A 27,101-nucleotide genomic window follows, 5' to 3' on the forward strand; every position below is an offset into this window, starting at 1 on the left:
CTTATTTTTCATCATCATACTTTGACACAGCAGAAGAGAAAGAAAAACCAACAAACGGGAAAAAAAGATACACTGAAAAAAAATGACAGAGGGATAAATCAGGGTTGAAATACAGCCTACAGGAATGAGGTAAAGAGGCAGGTAGTTATGAGGTGTAATCAAAACCATGCAACCTTGGCTGTGGACATTTGATAGAGCAGGCCACTGGCCTCTGATCAATATTTTGGGTCCTGGCACCTATTTTACAAATTAAGCACTAGCCTGACAAAATAACACAGTATGGTTAGTAAAAGTCAATCAAAATTCATTAGGTGGAATTACTGATTATTATTGACTCATCTGATTAGCTTTGATGTCAATTTAGGGTTTTATTGTGGACAGCCAATTTGTGATTATATGCGTAACCTCTAAACTCCAAATAATGGTATTGGGCAGCATTTAAATGTGAAGTACCCCATCTTTTTTACTTTAGGTGGACAGTTACAAGGTGTGCTGTGCACATCATGCTCTTCTATATCATTGCCAGTATTCCATTAGCAAAGAGGTCAGGAAAATCAAACGTGCCCAAGAATTGACTAGAATGTGCACATCTACAGAGCAAAATAGCACCCACCTCTAGTATTTGATGACCATGTGTGACCACATCAATGCTAGGACTGTTTCATGGCGGTGGTGCCACTGGCATCTGCTACATCGTGAGGGCTCCCCTGGTAAAATCACTCTCTCACACTATTCATTCATATCGTTGACCTGGCGAAGGTATTCTTACATTCTATTGTTTCATCTCATTGAACTTTCAAGTGGGTGTTATTTATGGGTTTGGGTGACAAATATAGTATGCAATGACCATTGCAGCGGGACTTTAATAGCCGGCATAGCCCTCCTACAAAGGGCTATAAGGCTATTAGAACAATCTGCCACTACAGGGCAGAATGTTCTAACAAATAAAACAAAGCCTTCAGGGAGCGCGAGGGGATTGAAATCCCCTCAGGCTTCTGGAAGCCTTTGTTCACAGTCAGAGCTGTGAACAAAGAAATATTGGAATGTTGGCGCTCCAGGCTTATACCAGCCATGCTTGTGCACTCCTCTTTGTTTCCCCTTTCTAAGTTGTAATTCCCTATCATTATAAACCTTGGGGTATTTTTACAAGGGCTTATCGCCAGAGGAATGTCACTTTTTGCAAAGTTCCTGTGGCGATAAGCTCTTTGCCTTATTTACCAGGTGATGTTAAGCCACTTAACGTGGCTTAACGCAGCCTTGTAAATAAGGCTCCCTTTCTCACTACACTTAGCCTGAAATGGGAGGGCAATGTGTGTTGCGGTGGGCGTTCTGCCACATCACCCATTGATTTTGACACTGCCCCCTATTTACAAGTTTGGTGTAAAAATGGGGCAGCACCAAGATTGAGACCAGGGAAAACCTGGTCTTAACAGGGTGAAGCGAGGAGAAATGTTGAATTTCTCTTTGTTTTTGCTGTTTCTACATGTACTGCATTGTGCAGCACACATAAGAAACATCAAATCACAATGAATGATTGTTTATGTGCAGGTAGTGTCACTTCCTGCGCATAAACAATGCTGAAACAAATTAAGACTTGCAACTTCTGTGTGAGCTGCACAATGCTTACTATTCCAACACCTTCCCTACTGTTGCGTAGGCTGGAGTTGGAATAGTAAATATGCATTCCTAATGTTACAGTGCCATCTACTGCAAGTCGATGTAATGACTTGCGTAGTAATGGCATCGCGTGTAACACCACGGTCGTTGTAACAACCGCATTGTTACTGAACGCAATGTATTTGCATGCGTTGTAGCATGCTATATTCTCACCATTCACTTGTAAATATGCCTCTTAGTGTCTAAACTATTTGTGAGACTGAAAGCAGCTTGAGAATACAGCTTAGTTACCATCCATAGCATTTGCATAACAAGTATTACTATATGTTCATTGTGGAGCGATGCTTAATTTTGAACAGAGTGACAGTGTAAAAAGGGTATTGATTTATTGAAAAATCCAATGAAAGTAATATGAAAGCAGTACTAGGACTGTAATAATTATAATGATTAGTTCAATTCTTGTGTAGCTGTAGTTGAATAACCACAGAGCTTTCAGCAATTTATGACTTCTCTAAATATGAGGACGTAAGATAACTTTTAGTTTTATATACCAATAATCTATTCTTATTTTAGTAATTGACATTAGTAACAGTTATGAATTATTAATGTTACAATCGCAGAAAACGTGGTTAGTCGGAGAGAGCCCCAACTATTATGAGTCTTAGGAATGATGAACCCACTTACCCTAAAAATGTGGGTTACATATCATTCTCATTGAGATCATAAGGTGGAAAACACTCAAAGAAGCACCTTAGTCAGCCACTAGAACATTGTTCACTTGGTGAATGCATCTATATTGACTGAACAGCTGAGGGGACCTTCCTTCTAGTACAGTCCCACTCACAAGATTCCTTTATGCATGGTGAAGGCTTCCTCTGCTGGCCATGCTGAGAATCTAAACACACTTCAAAAGGGTGACACAGTGAAGCATGCTGATGGAACTGATGTTATCTGCAATAGAGCTGTTCTCCTTTGACACAAACATATGATTCAGACTTAGGGCCTGATTGCGAGTTCCGTGGTGTAGGTGTGCTGGTGGTCACGGACGCTGCACCAGCTGTCCGACCTCCGTAACTAGGCGGTTGGACTGTTTTGGGACCGCCGCACCTGGCACAGATCTAAAATTAACTTGAACATTCACTTTGAGTTGACTTGTTACCCTGGTGAACCATTTAGGTAATTGTTGTAGGGCAAAATACATTTTTTTCATAGTCTCATCGAGAGGTAGGCCACTGCATATAGAATATTAACTTCCTCTTCCTGTCCTGAAGACCTCTTCCTCGACTTTGTTGAGCTCTTAGTCACTTTGAATTTTAGAGGGAAAGCATCACTCATCCTTTGTCTCCAACTTCTGCTGCACATTCCAGCCATGGAATTTTAACTTTTTGGGAGCCAAATGTTCATTGCAGTACTTTGCAAAATGTTTGTTGTTTGAGGCAGGCAGGCACCATTATTTGTGTTCCTTTATTGATGCTTTCATTTTGTTTGTTTGTTGCTTATGGCCCCGGGGTTGGAGTACGTGGTGCAGGCAAGCCCACGTGGGATTGACAAAAGAATGTAAAGTCAGTGGGCATTTTTGGATGGTGGAGGCTAGGGATTAAATATATTTTTTTAATTTCTATTTATTTTTGTGATTTGTATCCAGATGTGTCATTACACTGTGGTGTGTTACTGTTTGAGGCCTGGTCTTCTCTGGGCCATTGATGTATTTTGTAATGTATATTTATACATTCTCATTGCTGACGTGCCATATATATTTTTCTATGTGTACGATCGTTGATTAATGTGGTTTTCTGCAAATTCTAAAAGTTTTTTGCATGGGTAATTGCTGGCGTGGACTCTTTGTGTTTGGGGTACTGTTAAAGTTTATTTGAATCTTTTCTGAAATTGGCCATGATGCTGTATTGCAATTTTATTTTTACCTTGTTTGAATTTTTTTTAATAATATTGTTGCTGCTTTTCTGGTGTTGTGTAAAGGTAGGGGCCCAGTCACATTTTCCCTGAAATGCTGGAAGTTTTTATTCTGGGAGGAAAGTGCTCCAGCCAGGGTAATGAAGACATGTTTACTTTGTTCTCCATGCTGCCTACTTTGCTTACAATGCGGGATACAACTTTTTTTGTGGAGCCAGATTGTAATCATGTTATGCTACTATTATAACCTCTTGCCAAGGATGTTGATGTTATTGCCCTTAAGGAGCCCATGTTATGATATATATATATATATATATTTGTTGTTTTTCAATATTCTAATTGTTTTTACCTGACCTCCACCTGTCAAAAGGGCCCCATGAGCTCAGGAGGGAGACCAGTTATTTATTTAGCTTTTTCTGAATTTAAGTAATGTCCTGTCTAACAGAAATGTGTGTTAGACCTGGCCCTTTTTGCAGGGTTATGCCCAAACCTTTTGCCTTCTTCCATCTAATTTGTGGGCCCTTTGTGCAGGATTATGAGCTAACTGTTTGCCTTCGTCCTCCTACTTTTTCTGACCTGTTTTTGTTAGCTTTAGGACTATGGGCAATTTACCATTGCTAATGAGTGCTAAAGTGCATATGCTCTCTGTTTAAATTGCATTGGTGATTGGTTTAGCCATGATTGGCCTATTAGATTTACTGGTAAGTCCCTAGTAAAGTGCACTGTGTGTGCCCAGGGCCCGTAAATCAAATGCTACTAATGGGTCTGCAGCACTGATTGAGCCACCCACATAAGTAGCTATGCAAACATGTCTTGGGCCTGCCACTGCAGTGTCTGCTAGTTCAGTTCTAAACTGCTATGCAACCTAACAAGTAGACCCAATTGCCAGGCCCAAACCTTCCCTTTTATTACATGTAAGGCACCCCTAAGATAGGCCCAATGTACCCCCATGGGCAGGGTGCAGTGTATGTGAAAGGTGTCTACATGTCCTGATAGTGAAATACTGGCAATTTCGTTTTTCACTACGGACTAGCTCTCCCATAGGTTATTAATCGGAGCTACCTTATAACATCTTACAAGTGTAACTTTCAATTAGGAAAAGCTGGAGATTTGGAGTTTGGGCTCTCTGAGCTCAGAATTTAAAAACACATCTTTTAGCGACGGTCGTTTTTAAAATTGTGTGTTTTAAAATGCCACTTTTAGAATGTATGTATTTTCTTGTTTTAACATCCTGTGCCTTTGCCTACCTGTGGAATCAATATCTGGTTGAGACTGACAGGGTCCTGTTTGTGAATTCACTCTAGAGAGTCACACAAAGGGAGTTGAGGTGTGCCCTTCATACCCTAATTACCCATTACCAGGCTCATGGGCCTTCCTGAGCTAGAGAGGTGGGAGGAGATGTCACTGACACCTGAATAGGGCTGTGCGTGGCCTCTCACAATGCTGCCTCCACTCCCTTGGAGGGTGTCTGGAGCCATGACATGTCAAAGCAAGAACTTGTGCACTACAAAGACTATCCTTTAAAGAATGCCTACTTCAATGGCCAAAAAAGGGGTATAAGTATTGGACCTAAAACACCAGACTTGTAGAATTCCTCTGGAGTGAAGACCCTGCAAAGAAGAAGAGCTGAAGAGCTGTTGGGAGGAGTACTTCCCCTTTGCTGTATGTTGCTTTGCTGGATTGGCTTGCAGTTGCTGCTTCTGTGAAAGGACTACATTTTGCTTTCTGTATCCTGGTTTCCAAGATTCTCCAAGAGCTTGTGTATGCTTGCCTCCTGTTAAAAAAGTCTCAGGGACACTAAAGACCTTGTGCAACTTTGCTGATGCTGCTGGACTCTGCTATCTGTGAGTCCTACCCTTGCCGGAGGTGCCTCCCTCCATTCAAAGGGCCTCGGAAGTGGGTTCTGCAGCTGATCTCTGTAGAAACCGGAGCAAAGCAATGCGACACCTCACAAAGCCTCACTGCATGGCTGATAGCTCCTCAGAACAGGTGATGCAAAGGCCTGTGAAGCCTCACCACGCAGTCTCTCAGAACTGGCGACATGAAACCTCGCAAAGCGGCACATCACTTCCGGTGCGCAACACATCACCTGTCTGCGGTTGTGGGAATCGACGCAGCACCTTTTTCACTGCTGCTTCAATCCACAACACCTAGACTTTCTCACGCATTGCCCAGTATTCCACCGCCTCACCCACAGACCAGAACCGTTTTGGATTTCGACGCATCACATTCCATTACAGTCCTGATTAGATGCAACACTTCTCCTTGGTGCAGCAGAACTGATGCATCGCCTCCCAAATGACTCAGGAATCAATGCATCGCTGTGTTTTCCAACGCTTCCCTCCTCTGCGGCTGTTTTTCTTTGTTGATTGTAACACATTTAAGGTACTATGTGTAAAATCACTGCATCCATAGAGCTCTATGGACAGAATTGCCAAAACTTCTCAAAGTAATATTTTAAGTTGTGTACGTTTTTATTTTTGTCGTTTTTGTTTTGTTTGGTTTAGATAAAGATTGTTTCTTTTTCTAAACTGGTATGGTGTCCATTTGTAGTGTTCTAACTGTGTTAATGTGTGTGTTATGTACAAATACTGTACACATTGTCTCTGAGCTAGGCCAGACTACTCATTCCAAGCTACCAAGGGGGTGAGCATGGGTTATCTAGGGTGTGTAACTCCCTTACTCCCTTACCCTGAGTAGAAGGAAGGGTACCTATTTGGACAGAGTGCATACCACTTCCAACTAGAGACCCCATTTCTAACAATGTGTGTATATCATATAATGAGAATGACTTGTATTGCATTGGCTAAAATGGCCACTTCTCACTATCTTCTCTCTTATTTTTTATTTCCTGCAGGTTAATAAGACAAAGCTGCGATGGAAAGAAGTCTGTAAATTAGCTGACACCAGAATCCAGATACCTCTCTGCTAAGAGTTGCTTCTTGTGCTGCTGATCAGCAATACAAAAAGGGATCACTGATTCAATATCGAGTTAAACAATATCATTTGACACAGATATTGTGTCAAAAATATAGGTTACCAAAATATTGTGTCTCTATACTTTTAATTGTAAGTACAAAAATATTGGGGAAAAAAACATATCCTTGGCACTAATTGTTATAAATAGGGTTCCTGATTGGCTGAGGTATGCACTCAGGTCAGGCATGAAGTACCACTCTAGTCAGGGTAAACGTTTAGAAAAATAAAGAAGATTTATCTGAATAAAACAAGGCAAATACAACAAAAATCCAATCAAAGCTTTTAAAAGTATGACTGCTTAAAGTATGCAGGTAAATACAGTGCTTCAGAAACACTCATAATCATTAATTACTGGTGGTCTTGTTCGACTGAGGAGAAACTACCCCAGCTTAAGGTATATAATCCTCAGAATCCCTTACGCTTAATATCGTGTCCAAAAGCAGTGTTTCCACAGAGACGCCTGAAGGAAAGCACTCCACGGGTTATTTGGGAATGGTATGTTTGATGAGTGTCAGCCGCCTTCAAGCATGTGGCTTGGCTTAGAGGACCTTGTGGACCTGGCTCACGCACACTGTACCTGGTTTCTGGATCCAAAGGGAGGTGATAGCCTTGGGGTTTGTGCCTGAGTCACTGGGGGCTCTCAGCCAGTGTGGCAATGGGATGGGTTGTGCTGTAAGGCACACCGCTATGGTGATTTCTCACAGGTAACAGGCGAGCTGCCAATGTCTGTGCACAGCATCAAGTTGAGCTGTTGGTTGATACTGAGGTGGCTCCTGTTACCACAGCAACATGGCGGGGATGATCTGAAAGGGTTTCCTTAGGTGTGGTGGTGTCTCTGTAGTATCAGGCATGGTAAACTTGATCGGCGCAGAGTGCTGATCTCAATAGAAGGTAGTTGCAGGTCCATAAGCAAAGCACTGGACTTTTGTAGCGCCCCTGCTGCAGATCAGGCAGCGTTGTGCTGCCCTGGATTGAACTGGCCAGCAAGGCTCATGGGGGAGATGAAGTCATTAACCCTGGGACTTTGTAACAGGAGGCAAGCCAGCAAGCCTTTGCTTGGAGAACACTTTTGATAAAAACAGAGACAGGGACCAGCAAGGCAATAATCAGAAAAGCAGTCTTTCCAGAAAAGCAGTCCAGTTGAGTCCTTTAGGCAGCACAGCAGAATTTCTGACAGAGGTTCAGTTCAAGATCCAGTAGTGTATGACTTAGTAAGGCCAAAGACCCAGTACCTATACCCAAAGTGGATAATAAAGGGGTTACATTTAGTATTCCCACTTCAATCTTTACGACTTCGGGGTAGGTGCTGGACACTAAAGAGATTACATTTGCTATTCCCGTCCCAGTCTATCCCATTTTGTGGAAGTTCCTAGATAATAAAGGGGTTATATTTACTATTCCTACTCTAATCTAAACAATTTCATGAAAAGTGTTGGACACTAAAGGGATCACATTCTCTATTTGTACAGAATGTGTTGGATAATAAAAGGGCTGCATTTACTATCTTGACTCCAATTTAAACTAGAAAGGTGTTGGACACTAAAGGGGTCACATTATGTAATCTCACTCCAATCTTTGAGGAATGTCATGGACACTAAAGGAGTACCATTTACTATTCTCACTTCAATCTAAATATTTTGGATAAGGTATTGGTCAGTAAAACGATGACATTTACAATACATACCCCCCCACCCAAAAAAAATGTACACTATAGTAAAATTTTCACCCATACAGTTAATTTTCATACTTTGTATGATAATAAAATTACATAACATACTTTGTATTTTTATATATTTTTTCTTTATTGAATGGATTGTTTTGCATACATCGTATAACATATAGGAAAAACAATTATATGGTTACATATAAACACAATATGAGCCATTTTTTCATCATTGCTATATATTATAAGTTGTTTTCCTATTAGCTGTGTATGTCTTCATTGTTGCGTTACTTTTACATTTAATGTACTGTGTTTGTGGGTGGATATTGTCTCATTTATCACATGTTTACGGATTAGAAGGTATTTTATGGACATTTGGATGTTGCGTTTCTTTTTTTAAAGGAAACCATTTTGGTTACGTGCACACCAATATTTTTAATCTTGATTTCTTACAATTTCTCTTGTTTTCCTCCAGCGTTTTTTCTATTAATATTTTTTGCTTTTTTTGATTCCCTAAGAATTTGGATTACTTCAATGAATAATTAATAGACCTGTCTCAGTTTTCCGTTTTTGTGGGCCTTCTTTACATTTATTCGTCCCTTTTTGGTGGATTGTGTTTTTGGCTACATTGTGATGGAGAAAGATATGCAGCTACAAAACTGTAAGTCATACTTAAGTTATTTATTGTTGGGTGGTTAATGTTATATTTTTTATTGATGAATTTGTATTTGATGTGATTGTTGTTTATTGTATTCTATTTCATGCGTTTTATTTAATTGTTTTCACCTGATTTTATTCATATTATACATTGTGATAGTTGGGGACTTTGGTGTTGTTTTTTTACTTATTAATATACATATTAATTTTTGTCAGCAACTTAATCTGTAATTTATGTTTATATTTGTTTGAATCTGATGTGTAGAGATAGTTTGATTAATGATGAGTCAAAAAATATTTTTTTACTGCTTTGGGTTTTTACTTCAGTGTATTAGGTGTTGTGTATGGAATTTGAATTTGTCTAATAGGGGTTTCTAAGAAGTGTACCCCTTTGTTAACTAATAGTTTCACTTTACATTGTAGCATTTTGTACATTCCATTGCTTTGTTTGGTTACTTTAGGTTAAATGTGAGTTACTTTTTGTTCCATTCCAAATTCTTGGTAGCTTTGTTTTTTCTGTAGGGTTTCAATGAATTTGCATGGTGTAGAATGGGTTCTGCCGAGTGCGGATTGGAAGGCATTTTGCAATCCTTCCACTTCGTTGTTTATTTTGGCTTCCTGTGCTCTGATGTTGTCAAAGACATTCCGCTATGGTATTTGGAATTTGGGTTGGTGTCTGAGTTCTGAACAATGCAGTCTGCCAATCCAGGTGTCTTTAAAATAAGCCATTACGTGGCTTAGGGCCTGATTTAGATCTTGGCGCAGAGGCTACTCTGATACAATGGTGACAGATATCCCCGCTTCCAAAATTTAAATTCCATTGTATACAAAGGGATTTTTATTTCAGCGAACAGGATATCTATCACCATTGTGTCAGAGTACCCCACCCGTCCGCCAAGATCTGAATCAATCCCTTAGTTTTCTTGTTTTATTGGTAGAAAGTACTTCTACAAGTAAGTTGTGGCGGCGGTCTTCTGTTGGTCAGAACGCAACAGTTGTAATCGGTTGTTCAGGTCAGCAAGGAGACAGCATTCAGAGGCAGGGCCTTAGTGTAGATTGTTGAAGGTGTTTCAAAATATTATGATTGGAGTCGTAATGACAGCCTTATGGCTGAGTGTGGATACAGTTTTAGGTTAGTTTATATCATGGCATGTTCAAAATCTATCATTATGGGGCATGGCTAGCAGCTGGCAAAGAATGCCGTAGACTAAAAGAGCTTCGTTAGCCGGCAGCCAGTGGCCCCATATTATCCTACACAATCCGAGCATTGAGAGAGCACCAGCGGGAGGGGAGCAGTAGGGACAGAACTGCAGCCCTTTTGCTCAGTGGAAACTCAGAGGGACAGAGACTTGCCGGGGAGAAAAGACAAAGCCATCAGGATGAGGGCTGGCAAGATGGCGCCGCCCGTCTGGCAGTGAGTAAAGAGATGGCTGGCATCGCGGACAGAGGCCTTCAACACTGCCCGGAGCGACAAAAACAGCCAGGCCTTCCACATCAGTGAGGAAGAAATCGGAAGCCCCCCCTGGACCTAGCCGTGACAGTAGAAGCAGCGGTTATAGATGCGGACAGGGAGCGCTCGAGTCTGGGGATCGGGCTGATGCAGGCTCGTCGGCTGGGGGCCCGCACGCATCCGGCAAGCAGGTGAGGGCGCCTCAGTCTGCGAACCATACATTGAGAGGCAGAAAGTGGGTGTGGCACACAATGGCACCTGTGACAGTGGCCCCTGGCTGGGAGCCCTAACAAAAAGCAGGCAACCTCTTGTCTGCCCCTCGGTGGCCAGGCCTTGGAGGAGGGCACGGGCAACCTTGCTAGTCCTCTGCTGAGGCCTGGAGGCCTTGGAGGTGCCCCCTGCAGAGTGAAGACCCATGGAAGAACCTGGCCTGGCACCAGAGAGGCCTGTGACCGGGCGGGTAGTGGCCGGGCCCGACTCCAAGTATGCCAGGTTATCCATACGACTGCCAGAGGTGTAGATTTGGGGGTGGCTCTGGGGCTCTGCTGGCTGAGCTGGAGAGACACAGGCGGTCCATCGGAGGCTGCACAGTGAGGCGACTGGATCCAGGACTAAAGAGACCTGCTAACATACAGAGGCAAACAATAGAGAGTGCCCCTCTCCCTGAGCCGGGGCCGGGCAAGGAACAGTTATTGCTGGAGAAGATGCTCCCAAACAGCCTGAGCTGAAATACCAGAGAGAGGCTAAACCCTTCAGTGACACAAGGCAAGATATCCTGTCCTGGGTTGAACCCTACCCCCCAGAAACATTATAAGGCCTGTAGATGGGTCGTACAAAGAGTGCAGGGCCAGGTCAGACAAACCAAATTGATAAGTATACAGTGGCAATGGGCTGCGAGGAGTGCGCTACTGGGGGCACATCCCCGACCAGGGGAGATGACCAAGTCCATGACCCCTCATTAAGGGACATTATGCTGGCAATTAGAGATTTGCGTGGGACCCCCAAACCAAAACTAGACTTCATAACAGAGGAGGTCAACATACTCAGGGCCGATTTACGGAAGATGGTGGACAAGATGTCAGCTGCCGAGACGGGCATTGGGGGCCTTCGGTCCAAAACTAAACGCCTTGAGGAACAAGTATCAACGCTGACCAAAAACCAGAAAGAAATCCTGGCCAGACTGGAGGACCAGGAAGGCAGAGCACGCCGCAATAACATTCGGGTGGTGGGCGTTCCTTAAGGAATGAAGGGGCCGTTAGTGGACCTCTTCCTAGAAGAACTAATCCTGAACAAACTAAAGCCTAAACGTCTATCCATCTTTTTGTCTGTGGAAAGATCGCAACGCACATTAGGGCCTAGGCCGTGCCTGGGGGCCCATACCCACACGATAATAGCTCGTATACTCAACTACAGGGATAGAGATGCGATCCTGCAGGCGGCGCACCAACACAGTGACCTACAGTACGAGAATGCCACAATCCGATTCTTCTCCGACTTCACGCTGCAAGTACGGCACCAAAGACATTCTTTTGATGCAGTGAAAAGGGCCCTCTGAGTACAGAATGTGAAGTACCTGATGATATTTCCAGTGAACCTAAAGATCCTCGCAAAGGGTAAATCCTACTTCTTCACCTCACCTGACGAGGTAAGTGACTGGTTGGGGGGCCGGAGGACTGTTGGACGGAAAGGGGGCAAGACTCAGCCACATACCGTAAAAGAGCAGGATGCAAAGCGGCGAGACGAGGACCTCGTGCTCGGGAGCCCTACCCAGCGGCAGAGACCAGATAAGTGAACAGTCAGGGGTGCTGCAACTACCAGAGACACTCCCTTACATATGTTTGGTTTGGGTGGGGGCATTCAGGGGTGGAAATGGGACCGAACTGATACAAAGTGCCATTCAAAATTCAATAGACAATCACAGTGGTTGCAAAGTTGGAAGCCATTGAATGACTCTCTGCTTGTGGCCTACAGACAGAGGTGCTCTCAGAGGGTGATAAGAGGCATTTGACGTTCGATAGGCACATTTTACAATTTCATGCCGGAGGCTGGCTCACACCCCTCACTAATTGTTACCATTACACAGTTAGGGCACAGGCACTCTGCAAGTTGGGGAGACCTAGTAGGGCTGCAGGGGGGAGTTTGGGCAACTGTTTAATCTTGTTGTTTGCTATTGTATTTCTGCTCAAGAAAAACATAGTTGTACCATGATGCATGTGAAAGCTGGGTCAATTTGGGATGGGGGACACACTGTGGCTGCTAACGGTTATGGCCAAGATCATGGGTGATTGAATCTGTATTACCCCAGTGCACTCGAATATTATGTTTGAAAATTATTTCCAAAAGTTTAACGTTCTGGTTGGCGCTGTGTCTGTTGCACGTCGTCAATCCGTGCCTTGGAACAACAGTGATCTTCAAATCCTTCAAATTTCACCTAATTGTAATCCAAATCGTTACTCGATTTTTAAATTCATTTCCCAATCTTCCGAAAAACCCAATGCATTTCGGGGGACCCGAAATGCATTGGGTTTTTCGGAAGATTGGGAAATTAATTTAATGATGAAAAAACATCAGATGAATGCTATGAATATTTGAAAGATGAAAATAAAACGTTGAAATCATATAAAAATCGAGTAATGGTTTGGATTATGTTGGACTTGGGCCTTAGGGCAGGTTCACCCCTAATCTTTTTGCTTGTATTTGTGACCCAGTGTTAGTGATTTTTGGGTCTCTGTGCACTTTTTCCCTGTGTCCCAGAGTAAAGTGCGTGCGTGTAGTATGGCTGGCCTGCCCTCCCATAGGAATGCATGGGGAATGTGTGTGTCCATGTTAGTTCCTGATGCGTGGGGAGTGCAGGCTCGAGTTTAGTATGTGTGAACTCATGAGAATGAATGCTGCGCAATGGTATGTGCGGCTTGTATGTGTCTAGAAGGGAAGTGCTACTTCTGGACATTGATGTATGTGTGCAGTGAGGGTGCTGGAGCGTGATTGGCTGGAGCTGGCTGGCATGCCAGGCTCCAGGAAGTCTGGATGGATCTGCCCGGTGGTGAGTGTGAGATCAGCATGAGTGATGTGTGGGAGGAGTGCACCTGGGTCCTTGATGGGCTGGGGTTTTCCCCACACAATGCTGGCTCCGCCCCCCTGTGGTTTGTCTAACGACCCAAGCCTCCCCAGTGAATGAAAGGGGTGGTTGGGCCATCAAGGGTACTCCCAAGCCAGCTGCAACTGGTTTCCCCCCACCCTGCACCCTGAAGACAAAGGAATTCACAGTATAAGAAGGGGCTGTGTCCCCTTACAATTGGTTCTCTGTTCTACTTTTGGATCCTGCCAGAGGGGGCTGTTGCTGCTGCTGGGGCCAGGAGGACCGCCACTTGGCTTGTCTCCCTGCCTGGAGAACCAGTGTGCTGGCTCTGGCCCTGCCTTGCCCCTCTGCCTGCCTCCAGACCTTGCTGGAGCTTTGCTTTTATCCCTAAGCGCTGGGAGCGCTTTTTCTTGCCTGCTAGCGCTGTGGAGCGCTTTATTTTACCCATTGCGCTTCGAGCGTTTTATACTGGGCAGCCGGTGCCCACCCGGCATCTGCCCGTCTGGTTTTGTCGATTTGCGGCAGAGCGAGTGCCCACCTCGCCTTGTCTTTAATTTAAGAGCCGGTGCCCACCCGGCATTGCCCCGCTATTATTTTATTATTTACGAGCCGGTGCCCACCCGGCATTGCCCCGAGGTCACCGCCGCAGCCCAGGAGCGTTGGAATCCGTTGCCGGGCCGCTGCCTATCGCGACCCGGAAGTCCCGCCTCCTGACCCCCAGGGCCGCGCTGCCATTGGCGGCCCCAGCGGAAGTCAGGCGGCGTGCAGCAAGACGAGGCCAGGCGGGAGGCGAAGGAAGCAGCCGGCCCGTCCTCGAGGCTCCCCGAGTGAAGGAGAGCCCCGCGCCGACCAGCCGAGGAGACGCCTCCAGTCGCCGGACCCGGTGAGTGCCTGCAAGAGGAGAGGGGCGTCGGGACACATTGTCGGTGTCCGCCCCTCCCCCCGTAGCGCGAGCTCGCCCCCCCGTGCGCTCCGTGAGGGCAGATTCCTTGTACTTACGAGCGGCCCCAGTTGGCAGAGGGCCGCTCCGACGATCCCGGGCATATTTTATTAGTTGAGCCCACGAGGCTCCAAGGGGCACTTTCATCGTTGTAGAGCACAGAAGCTCTACGGTGCCACTTTTGTTTTACGAGCCCCGAGAGGCTCGAAGTGCCAGATGCAATTTAGGAGCCCCGAGGCTCCTGGGGGCAATTTAAGTTTCACGAGCCCTGAGAGGCTCCCGCCCAGTAGTTATTGTAGAGCCCCGTGGCTCTGAGGCGCCAGTTGTTTGCCGAGCTCCGAGGCTCGAGGGGGCAGTTGGTTTACGAGCCCTGAGAGGCTCCTTGCCCATATTTGTTTTGCGAGCCAGAGAGGCTCTAGGGGGACACAGCCAGTTAGTTGATCAGAGCCCCGTGGCTCCCACGCTGTGTTCCCTCACCTGTGTTCTTGAGCCCACGAGGCTCTAACGTGTGCCCATTTGTGATTCACAACTGTCCAGCACTTAGTGGACAGTTGTTACGTTTAGGCTTGTGTGCTGTGCTGCCTGCGCAGCTTCCCTGACATTGAGACTCAGGGCATTCAGCCCCTTGCGAGGCCAGTTTGCCTGAGGGACAGTTCTAGTGTTGTGCCATGTGCACCCTGCGCATTATGATTTACTGCTTAGGTGATTCCTGCGCAAATGTTCTACCTGCACCTCTGAATGTGTTTTAATGTTTCATGTGCAATTGTTTGTTATTACCTTTGCTAAAAGTGCCCTGCTTAGGTGATTCTTTATGTGTTATTCCCCTTTGCTAAAAGTGACCTGCTTAGAGGAATGTTTGTTGTTACCTTTGCTAAAAGTGACCTGCTTAGGTAATTGTTTGTTTTATCCCCTTTGCTAAAAGTGACCTGCTTAGAGGATTGTTTGATATTACCTTTGCTAAAAGTGACCTGCTTAGGTAATTGTTTATGGTTTATTCCCCTTTGCTGAAAGTGACCTGCTTAGAGGAATGTTGATGTTTTATTGCCTTTGCTAAATGTGACTTGCCTAGGTGATTATTTTAGGTTTCCTTCCCTTTGCTAAATGTGACTTGCTTAGGTGATAGGTTTTCCTTCCATAGGTCCTGATGATAAGGTCCTAGTTCCCTGCGTGATTACCCTACAGTGTTTAGGGTGGCGTAGGAGGTATTTTCCCTTTACCAGTAGTTACTGGTTGTATGCTACATTTACTATTTCTGTGTTACAGTCATTATATGTTTATGTGCTAAGTGTTATACCTACAAATGCTATTTCTAAAAAGTGCATACCCCTGACAATGGTCCAGGTGGCCCTGTCCTGTACATAATCCCTTGTAAATCTTGCCCGTGCCTGTTGGCACATTGTAAAGTGTGTGTGTTATCTAATGTGTTTTTTTATTATAATACAAAGGCTATTTTTGATATAACCTTGTGTGGAGTTTCCTTTGTGGTGGGCCTAGGGTGTTGTCGCTGGGTTGCGCGCGCAAACGCTTTACACATCGCCTCTGAGATTAGCCTTGCTGCTCGCGTCACGTTACCTAGAGGGTGAGCAGGGGTTATCTTGGTGTGTGACTCCCTTGCCCTGACTTAGAAATGGCGATCCCTGACTGACTTTGGCGTGAGCCTTGGCCGGCCGGGGGTCCCGTTTCTAACAGATTACAATTAGGTGAAATTTGAAGGAACCTCCAGTTCCATGTGACATTGAGCGCGTATCTTGTGAGGATATCGTTTCTCACTCCTGATCACCAAGATCATGGGTGAACCAGCACGCATCAGTGTCTGAAGCTGGAATGTGAACGGCCTAGGGAACAAGGTTAAACATACACATGTCCTAGAGTATATTAATAGACATGCCCCGGTCGTGGTAATGATGCAAGAGACACACCTCAGGAGGAGCAAGTACAAGGCCTTAGACCGGTTTGGATATAGATTAGTGGCTCATTCAGGATATTCCACACATGCCAGAGGGTTGTGAATCCTGGTACGGAACACATTGCCATTTGCCATTGAGGGTACCTGGTTTGATGAAGCCGGATGCTTTGTGGCGGTGATGGGCAGTTGGGAGGGGCGCTCGATAGAGCTATGCTCGTTCTATAGATCTCGAGACTCCAGACAATCACTTTCCCAAAGATTAGCGAGATCCTGACAGGGCTCTCGACAGGCACCCTTTTGATGTGGGGGAGATGCCAATACAGTTGTAAATCCGGAGCTGGACTGTTCCAGGGGGTTATAATAAGGCCGAGACCAGCACCTTGGTTTTATTGGTAAAGCAATGTATGATAAACCCTCAATGTATACTCACCTCCAGCTCCAAATGGTATCTGATATTGCTCCTTGTATGTCTTAAATGGCAACATTATCCCCCCTCCTGTGAAGTATTACTGACACGATTCAACCCAGTGATGTACCTGCATATTTGTTCAAGATTGAGCTGTATAATGAGCCTGTTTAATAAAAAGAGTAAAAAAAAATCTATCATTATTTTATCTGGGGTATAGTTGTTTGTTTTACTTTTAATGTGGTTTAGTAGTTTATAGTAAGTATTACTTTTTGTATTAGGTAGTAGGGCATACATATACGAATGGTACATTAGTGTTTTGGAATTCACCATGTATGATGTATATCTGAGTGAATGGATTTGATACACATTTTGAATGTGTCATCTATCATCCATGTTTAACATTGGGTTAGTTTCAGCAACTTTTCTGTGGTAGAAAATATTATAATATATTTATTGTTGTTTTGGGTAATCATATAGGAGGCATGGTTCCTCATTATTTGTGATGGTTAAAAGTTCAGCAAATTGGATATCTTAGTATCTTCTAGGGGCACAAGGGGTGTCAGTGGTGAGTTTGTTTAGTTCATGCTACTAAGCATTTTAAAGTGGGAAAGGTGAACAATTGCTTGCCTCCCTTAAATCTTTTGCACATCCTACTACAATTTCTGTGACATTTGGGAAAGGTTGTGTTCCTTTATCCCTATAACAATGCCATATTTTGTAGTGGCCCTCCCATAGCATTCATTAGAGTAATATTTAGAACCAATTGACTGTTTCTGTGCTTGTATTTTTTGCTGTAAGTATAGCCCACGTGGGAGAGTAGTTTTTTTTTCGGTGATGTGATGTATCTTGCTATTTCTGTCATGTTGTCTAAAAACAGTGTAATTAAAAAAAGTATTCATTGCTTAATAAAAATGTAAAATCCACTTAACATTAACATGAATATTGATCTGTTTCATTTACTATTTTATACTTTCAAGTCTATTGTTGCTGGAAATTGTACTCTTTATTTTCTGTTTCTCCATTGCGATTCTTGTAATGTGAGTCAGATGCTTCCTTTTCTGTTGGAGGATTAAAGTGTTTAGTTTTATTTTAAATGATTGTTTGTTGGTAGTTAGTGGGGGCCGAGAAGGTTCAGTTATACGGTGAGTTTGTGTTTAGTAAATGTTTTAATTAATTTGCTTTTTTGTTAGTCTTTGTCCAAGTATTTGATTTTTGTTGTTTCTCTACTGTTTGGTATTTTCTTGAAGCTGCTGTAATTGTTTTGTAGTATCTATAGTAAAAGACATAAAAGTGGAAGAGTGTTTTGTTAATTTTTATTTTATTATTTTGAAATTAATTAGTCTATAATTTAGTATACATAAATGTTTCACTTACTGTGGAAGGTAGTTGTATATACATTTCTTCTTTTGTTTGTTGGCTCTGTTTGGAAAATCAAGTAGAGTCTTGTCTTCTTGCAGATTTTGTAGTTTATGGAGTAGTAATTAAATGCATTTTATGTGCCTTTTATATTGTTAGCTAAATCGATTGCTTTTGTTCTTTTATGTAATGCCTTTTATGGGGAACATTAATTAGTGTGTATACGTATTTTATAATGGTATTTATATATGGTGGTGTATTTGTTTTAATTTGCATGCACTATTTATTTATATATAACATATTTTTAGTCTATTGGTTGAATGTTTATACTTGTAGTAATGTTTTTTGTAAGAATGTTTTGATTTGTTGGGTTATTTTTGTTTATTTGAATAATGTACAATTGTTATAATGTTATTAGAATGATTATCGATGTATTTAATAGCTAATATTTAAAAAATGTTTATTAAAATGTTGTTAGGTATATGTTTTTACATTAAATATATTAATGTTTACCAATATTTATGCAGCGGATATTTTATGTTCTGATATTTGTGTGAATTTATATACTTATTTAAAGGTGACAATATTTTTGTGACCAATAATTTTATTAATGATATACGTAAAAGTAGATATTTTTTACAACAATATTTTGGTTATTGATAGTTATGTTTTTGTTAGTTGATTATAGGACAGTGATATTTTTGTAAACAACATTTATTTTCAAATATTTCATGGAATCAATATTGTTCACTTTGATATTAATTATGTCAGTGAACTGGTTCTGCCTAGCTGCCCATACAGGTATATGGCATACCTCAGGACTTATGTTTGTTATATAACCAAATCTAAATAATTGGCCCGCTATTGTATTTGCGTGATTGATAGATGGTACCGCCAACATTTATACATGTACATTTACAGTACAATTGAGAAATCGGGTTGCTGGTTGACTGGGGTGTGAGCCAAACTCACTAAATTAACTTGTGCTTAACCTTAGGTAGCTTGCAACAAAAAACAATCAGGCTTCACTTAGAGGCGATGTGTACCGCTTTTGGCCGCCATAAGTGTGGCAGGGTATGCTCAGACGTGAGTCCCTTGCTCACTTTGCCACTGGATTCAAGCAAGCCGGGCTGAAGACGGCTGGAATGCCAGAAACCGGTCCTCGGAAGCTTGTTTCCGGTCCAGGGAAGACATGGCTTGGCAGTTGAATGAATGAATGAATGAAAATGAATGAAAATAATTTATAACGCGCAAAACAATAACCCGAAGGTATCAAGGCGCCTAACAATAAGATCAGAAAATAAAACCATTCATCCACTACACATAAGCTTGCAGAAAGAGGCGAGTTTTAAGTGCACCACGAAATGCCTGTAAAGTGGGTAGGGACCTAAGGTCGAGAGGGAGTTCATTCCACCATTTGGGGGCAAGGGTGGAAAAAGCCCTGCCACCCCATTTGGCTTTTCTTATACGAGGGGCTGACAGAAGCAGTTTCCCGGAGGAACGCAAGTTCCTTCCAGGGATGTAGTTGGAAACGATGGAGCTTACTCCCAGGTCACTGTTATTTGTGATGGCTCTATATGTCATACACAGGACCTTGAACCGTACACGGTATTCTACCGGAAGCCAGTGCAATGTTTTCCTGGCTAACGTAGCCGATGTACGTCTGGGAGCATCCAGGACAAATCTTGCCGTGGCGTTTTGGACCACCTGTAAGCGCTGCAGCAGGCTCTTATTCAGCCCCGCATACAGCGCATTACAGTAGTCTAGCCGCGAGCCTATTAGAGCCACAGCTACCTGCTTTCTGGATTGGAGCGAAAGATATTTCCTGATCCTCCGCAGGGTGTGTATTAGGCCCCAACAGGTGGAGATGGTTCTGCTCACCTGTCCATTCATGTCCAGTTCGGGCTGGACTGTTCCCATGAGGCACAGGGTCAGACTGATTTGCATATAGCCATGTCTGAACTGGGGTGGCAGAGTGGGCTAAAGAACGGTGATGGATTAAACCCAGATCTTTTGACTAGGTGTGAGTGTTTGATTGATTCAGATGCTCCGTCCATCACCACCACCCCCCTTTTGTACCGCTAAAGTATTTATACAGCATACAAATGGTAATACGTGAAAACACAACACAAGAAAAATCCCAAACCAATTTAGAAAAATAGATTACATTTTTTAAACATTATGTGCATTGACAATATGGGTTGTTAGGCCTGTTGTGAAGAGACAGGACATCCTATTCAGGCACCAGTGGAGCACTGCTCAGCTCACCTGCAACCCCCCCGCCCCCCAATCCTGCCAGTTGATGGCCTGTTAAGGCTCAGTTAATCCCTATTGTGTGACTGTCTGGGATGAATTAAAAAAGTCTAACTGTCAGCTACACCCAGTCGTGTGACCTAAGACAGGCTGCAGGCCCAAAGGGCAAAAAAATGTTAACTTTCTATAAGTAGCATTTTTCAAAATTGCAATAAAAAATCCAACTTTACCTTTAAAGAGGGTTTATCATTACAATTCCATGGATAACAACCATGATATATCAACCTCCTCTCAATTAGGAATTTCAGCTTATTAGATGTCTTAAAGAATCTCCAATATAACCCAAGGGAGGGGTAGGCCTCACAGTAGGGAAAAACAGATTTGGGAGTACATGTCCTACTTTTTCATTATACAGTGCCCTGCTCAATGGACTACATATTGCCTACCTTAGCGGTGACTTATACACAATAAAAGGGGAGTTTAAGGCTTGGCAAGGGGAGTTTAAGGTTTTAAATAATTCCAAGTCAACATGGCAGTCTGAACTACCTACAGGCTGCAATGGCAGGCCTCGGACAAGTTTTAGAGTTCTACTTTTGAGGCTGGCACAATAAGTGCTACAAGCCCACTGTTAGTATTTCATTTACGTCCCTGGGTATAAAGTATACCAACCTACAAGGGACTTACAAGTAATTTAAATATGGCAATTAGGTACATGCCGGCGAAACCATATTATGGGTAGTGAGCACAAGCACTTTAACACTGGTTAGCAGTGGTAATGTGCATAGAGTTGTTCAAATAAAAAAAAACTCTTATGACAATCAAAAAGGAGAATAGTCCTAAGGGCAACAACAAGAAACTCAGCAAATTGGAGGCAAGCAGGCAAAAGGGTTGAAGGAAGATCACTCTATGGCTGACAGACCCCCCAGATGTTTGCTCTGTATGGTTTGCTGGTTTAGAATTCTGTGAACTTTACCCCTGATAACAAGTAGTAAATTGCTTGTGGTCCCCCTTTACACATTTTTGAACAGGCAAATGCCAAACTGGTATGTTCTACAAATCCATAGTGTGTGATACAAAGTGTACCCAGGGCTTGAAAATTAAATATCACTAGTGTACTGCAGCACCTATTGTGCCATCCACTGCAGTGCCAGTGCAACCACGGGTCCAGATCTACCATTGTAATCAGACTTAGCGGTGTAAAAACTGAAACTCAACCTGTCTAATGAATCCCTTTTGACTGGTCAGATTCTTCCATTTAAATATTAGTAAGTCACCCCTATGTAGACCTTTCAGCCCTCATGGCACGATGCATGGTATTTATATGTAGGACATGTAGAAATTTAATACGAACATGTTCTTAAAGTGACTAGCTCCCAAAAGCTAGTTTCACTGTAGGAAGACTAGCTAGCCCATCGAGAAACACCGGGAAACAATATTGAATATTAACTCTGCTATCTTAGGGTAGGAACCAGCTAGAAAAGTAATTCAAAAACTTTCTTTAATAGTTATTAAATGCCCAGCTCAATAGGGTCAATATGAGAGTTGGATCTTTAATATATTTAAAGGAAAAGTAACTTTTAGAAAGTTACACTTTTCCTGCTAAAACGTCTAAAGGCTAATTTACATCGACCTTTCAACTGTCACTCAGCTGGTGAATGGCCCTGAATGAGATGTGAAAACTGTTTCCAGAACAGAGACATCGACCTAGGTGAGAGGACGTGTTTTTGTTCCCCTGGCCAGTTGGGATGGACCCACAAGCTTAATTTACCTCAAAGAGGCATTCCTTGTCAAAGGAAAATGTTAGCTGACACCTTGGCAGTTTTCTTTCTTTATTCCCCCAGTCAAGAAGGCACCATACCCAGTCATACGAGAGATGTCCCAGAACTAGTTTGAATTGACCACAGAGGCTCTGCATGAGAGTAGAAGGGTTTCATCATTTTTAGATTTGAGGTCTAAGTCTCAAGGTTAAATGTCCAACTGGATCAAACCTGGTTTCTGTACCCGACCTGCACAACATCGCTGTCGGCCTCAAATCACACCTAGGTCTCGGTCTACACAGCCAATGGATTGCGGTTGATGCCTGATGCTTTTTGCCATTATCTTTATTTTAAACTTCACAAATTCATATCTATAGTTACCCTTATTGGATATTTGTTGATTTGTTGTTGTTTCATTTATGAAAATGTACTCTATTTTTCAAATTAGTTTGGGCATTTTCATTGTGTTTGGTGTTGTGCTTTGACTTTACTACTGTTTTGGTAATGCATAAATACAATACACATTGCCCTAAGTTAAACCTGTCTGCACTTTGCTATAGCTACTAGGGGATTGAGCTCAGGCTAATTTAACCTCATTAAGAATTCACCCTGACAAGGATTGTGATTATTACTTCAGGTAGGGAGTCACCTTTCTCAAATAATAACCCAAATTCCGAAAGTAGCATGAATCCAAACAAGGCACCTGCTAGAACCAATGGTGTCCCAGTGACCAGTAATCAAAATGTCACTGAAAAATACATTCAATCGGTTTTCAAAGCATAATCAAATCGTTAATCACTATACTCAGGAACTTTTATTCACCACGTTTTCTCTTTGACCAAGTTGCAATGGTGTATTTTGTTGAAGATAAGATGGCATTTATGCTTTAGGCATTGTGTCAGTTCACACTGCATAATTGTCTTTACTAAAAAAAAGTGTAGTAGGTTTACCCAGCTTCTAATTATCCTTGCAAACACAAAAAAGCATATGGAATCTCCCAAACTTAGATACCTAAGAATGGGTACTTCTTTTTCAATATTATTAGTGTTTGGGTTGATATTATGACCTAGAACATCAGAATCTTACAAGGGAATGATGTACATGGTCAGGCTAGTTTATAAAGCCCATATGTACCTAATAGAGTTTATCAAGCAGTGAAAAACAGAATCCTATTAAAGTGCCCATACCAGAGTGCAGAGTGTTCTATGATGGACAGTTAATTTTTTGATAATAATTATTTATAGTAATTTGTTTGGTATGTATGTGTATGCACCATGAGGTGGATGCATAAGAGCGTTTGTTTCAAAGAAACACGGGAATAAAGCAAGAACAATCATTGGAATATTGCTATGCTGCTATATGGGGAAGGAGGTCAAGCATAAAAGGACATGGAAGAATCAGATTTTTATTGTTTCTTTTTTGATGTCTTATAAGTGGTTTCTGCTGTTATAGTCTAGGCTTATGATTTACCAAATAAGATTTTCTCTTTGCTGAAAGAGAAGATGAGAAATTGCTATGCTAAACAATCTTTACCTATCTTGTGTTTGACATGTATTTATTCATTCTCATTAATAATTAAATTTCTGTTCTCTTTTTTAGTATCCCATGCCACCCCCAAGGTAAGACATAAGAGATAAAATGTAACGGCATTTATATTTTTTAAATATTTTCAAAATAGCATTAACTTGTATACCTGTATACTGAATCTTACTGACATTTTAGAACATTCCTGTGAGAGAGTATGAAGGGAGCAATTATCAAATTATTACAATTGAAGGCATTTGCTGTGTCTGCCTGATTCTTTGAGACAAGAAGCCAATAGAAAATGTGATGGGCCTGAAAGGACAAGGAACAACATACTTGACCCTGTCCTTTATTTTTTATTGTCACATAAAAAAAAGTTGTTTCCACTGCATTATTAGTCAGGGAATCTAGTTATAATAGTTAAACAGTAGAGGGAATAATCGAATTCAGCCTAAAAGCAAGTCCACCAGGAGTTGGTTGATGACAACAGTGGCTGTTAAACCTAACATGACTGCTGTATGAGTGTAGGACAGTCCAGACTTTTCAGCATTTATGCTAATATAGCTATACTGCTGTTTCAACGTGACCCCTCACCATCTGGGCTTCAATTCTTTGTTTGTCATACAAGGAAAGAAAATATACTGCTGCTGTGTTTGCCGTCGATATAGAGAAGGCGCTCGATAATTTGGAATGGCCTTATCTCTACCATATCATGTCCCGGTTTGGATTGGGGGAAGGTTTCAGATCATGGACGGCTTTACTTTACAAGTTCTCTACAGCGCGGGTCAGGACGGGAGGGGTGATATCAGATGCTTGTGAGGTCACCCTAAGCATGAGACGGGGATGTCCGCTATCCCCTCTATTGTTCGCGCTGGCTATGGAACCTCTAGCGGCAATGGCAAGGACGGGGAGGACCTTCGAGGGTTACAGGTGCAGGGTCAAATACATATAGCCCTTTATGCAGTTGACTTGCTAATGTACCTTGGCGACACGGAGAGGGAATTACTGGGAGCAAAAGCATACTGCATGAACTAGGGGAGATGCCTGGCCTTCGAGTTAATTGGACTAAATCCTGTTTGTTCCCCACGGAAGGAAGTAGAAGTGATCTGCAAGATGTATCAGGAGTGAGATGGGAAAGTAGGTGCCTCCCCTATCTAGGCATCTGGATATACCACTCCAGAGTAGACATATTGGAGGGTAACATTGTTAGAGCGATACGTGGCTTGGCAGGCGGCATAGACTTTTGGGTAACGTTGCCATTTTCGGTGGCTGGGCGAGTGTCTCTACTCAAAATGGTGGCCCTTTCCTGACTATTGCATTATTTCGGAACCTTGTTGGTTTGAATACCAGTGCGAATTTTTAAACAACTTACAACCATGTCCACAGGATTTTTATGGGGCACCCGGAGGCGAAGGGTTGCCTTGAGAGTGATGATGCGCCCAAGGTCGGAGGGAGGATGAGTGGTACCTGATTTCGAAACCTATTATCCAGCCGCACAATTACAGTGGTTAATGCAGAGAGTGGCATTGAAACTCCGCGGTACGGAAGAGGAAAGAGGGGGTGCCCTGGAATTACGAAAGGTCTCCCAAATAGTATTGGACCTTCCTGTGAGGCAGGACTCTAACAGAAGAACTCAAGACAGCAAGGCAATGCTGGAAGCGGAGTCTTCGGAGGGCAAGTTTTTTAAAGTACTCTACACTCCTGATATACCACTAAAAATGAGCGAGGCACTACCTCATGGGGGATCGTGGTGGGAGTTGAGTGACTAGGAAGAGAGGGGACTGTCTGTTCTTGGTGATATAAATGAAGATGAAATGATTATGCATCCCTTTGGTACTCTGCAGGAGAGGTTTGATTTGAGCGGTGGGGACTTTCTGCTCCACGCAGCGCTCACCGCGGCTATCCACGTGCATTGGAAGGAGGGACAAGCGGAACCTCGGGTTTCGATGGGATGCCAGTATGTGGTAACTGCAGCTGGGTAGTTTAAAGCAATTACATGCCTATATAAGCATATGACACTGGAGAAGCTGCCCCCCTTCGATGCACTCAAGCAAAAGTGGGAAGTAGAGGTGGGGAAAGAGATTCCGGAAAGGGCCTGGGCTGAGATGGTAGATCGAGCATGGAAGAACACCAGGAATGCTCGATTGCAGTTACTTCAATTTTATACTTTATACTGAGCCTACCTCACGCCGGCAAAAATCAAAACATACTTTAACACCGATTCAGATGAATGCCCCAGATGTAGGGGAGAGAGGGGCAGATTTCCCTCACATGATTTGGGGATGTCCGCTACTTGCTGACTATTGGAATGAAGTAATCACATTACTGAGAGAGCTAACTGAAAGAGAGTTGGAACTGGCGTTGGGGACGTGTATAATGCATTGGTTTCATAAACACAGCTAAAACTGGGCTTACCAGCAAGTTTATGGACATGGGGTTGGTGTTAGCCAAGAGGGAAATCACATTGCACTGGAAGGCGAGAGGACCCCCGAGCTTAGTTAGATGGAAGAGAGATTTTATCAAGTGGGCAAAATGTGATGGGATGGTGCGCCTACAGCCAGCAAGGAGATCGGGGAGCGAAAGAACACTTGAAGCAGCTAGAGCATCGGAACACTTGGTGAGATTGTTAAAGGATCCGGAGGATGCCAGTGGTGATGATACAGAACCAGGAACCCCGGGCACGGAGTAGACCCCTTATGGCGCATGGAGATTAATATTTAAATTGAGGTAGGCCGTGGGCACTCCTTTAATTCAATTTGTTTAAAGAAACCTTTTCTATGTGGTTTTATTGACTGTGAGTCCTTCTGTGGCGTGCTGCTCGGTAATTAAGGGCTGCCTGTCCTTTAGTTGAACAATTATTTTTGAAGTGGTACGTGATAGCACGATCACGACTCTACCTGGCGCACAGCTTGATTTGGTAATATTTCCTCCTTTTCTGTAGTTATTCCAATTATTCCAAAAGTACAAGGTTTATTTTCAATTGTTGCATTTATTTTCAAAAACCAACTTTCATGAAAGATCAATCTTCTGCATTCAGATTCATTTCATTTTACTTTTTTGGCTTTTTTAGTTCATGTTTTGTATTTAACTTCATACAAGTATATGTATTTAAGGATTATCATTATGACCTTCAATTAAATCCTTCGTTTAATTCATTGGCCCGATGCATTTCGGGACCATTGTCCCTTCCTCAGGGGCCTCTGTAAAAGATTATACATAAACATTAGTTCTCTCTTACCATTTTTTAACTGGTTAGTTGTTAACCTCTAAACATAAGCCACTATTATTTGAGTTCACCTAGCTCATTCGTTTACATTCTGTTGCTAAATGATTGTGCATCCGGGTTATATTTACAAAAACTGACATCAATATGTATATGCTGGTGTTGACATTTTCAGTTGTATTTACAAGAACAGTCATAAATATATGGGTGCTGATAGCATCATTTAGTAATCACCTATTATATCACATCCTCGTAATTCTAAAGGTTCTTAAATCTGCAATAATGCCTGTAATACATTTTGATCAAACATACAAAGTAGTTAAATGTTTTTAAGAACTCACCGAATTGGTAGAGCTTGAGAATGTAGTAATATATTT

The 27,101-nt window shown here is 42.7% G+C and overlaps 1 protein-coding gene across 1 annotated transcript in view; it reads left to right on the plus strand.

The window, feature by feature from the left end:
* CLNK (cytokine dependent hematopoietic cell linker) overlaps window positions 1–27,101 on the plus strand; it is a 1,039,166-nt gene that overhangs the window by 628,474 nt on the left and 383,591 nt on the right. Inside the window, exon 9 of the mRNA XM_078678887.1 lies at window positions 23,577–23,596. Coding sequence (XP_078535013.1) covers window positions 23,577–23,596 — 20 coding nt within the window. The remainder of the gene's footprint in view (window positions 1–23,576; window positions 23,597–27,101) is intronic.

The sequence above is a fragment of the Lissotriton helveticus genome, chromosome 2_2 (assembly GCF_964261635.1).
Source record: "Lissotriton helveticus chromosome 2_2, aLisHel1.1, whole genome shotgun sequence".
NCBI classification, from domain to species: Eukaryota; Metazoa; Chordata; class Amphibia; order Caudata; family Salamandridae; genus Lissotriton; species Lissotriton helveticus.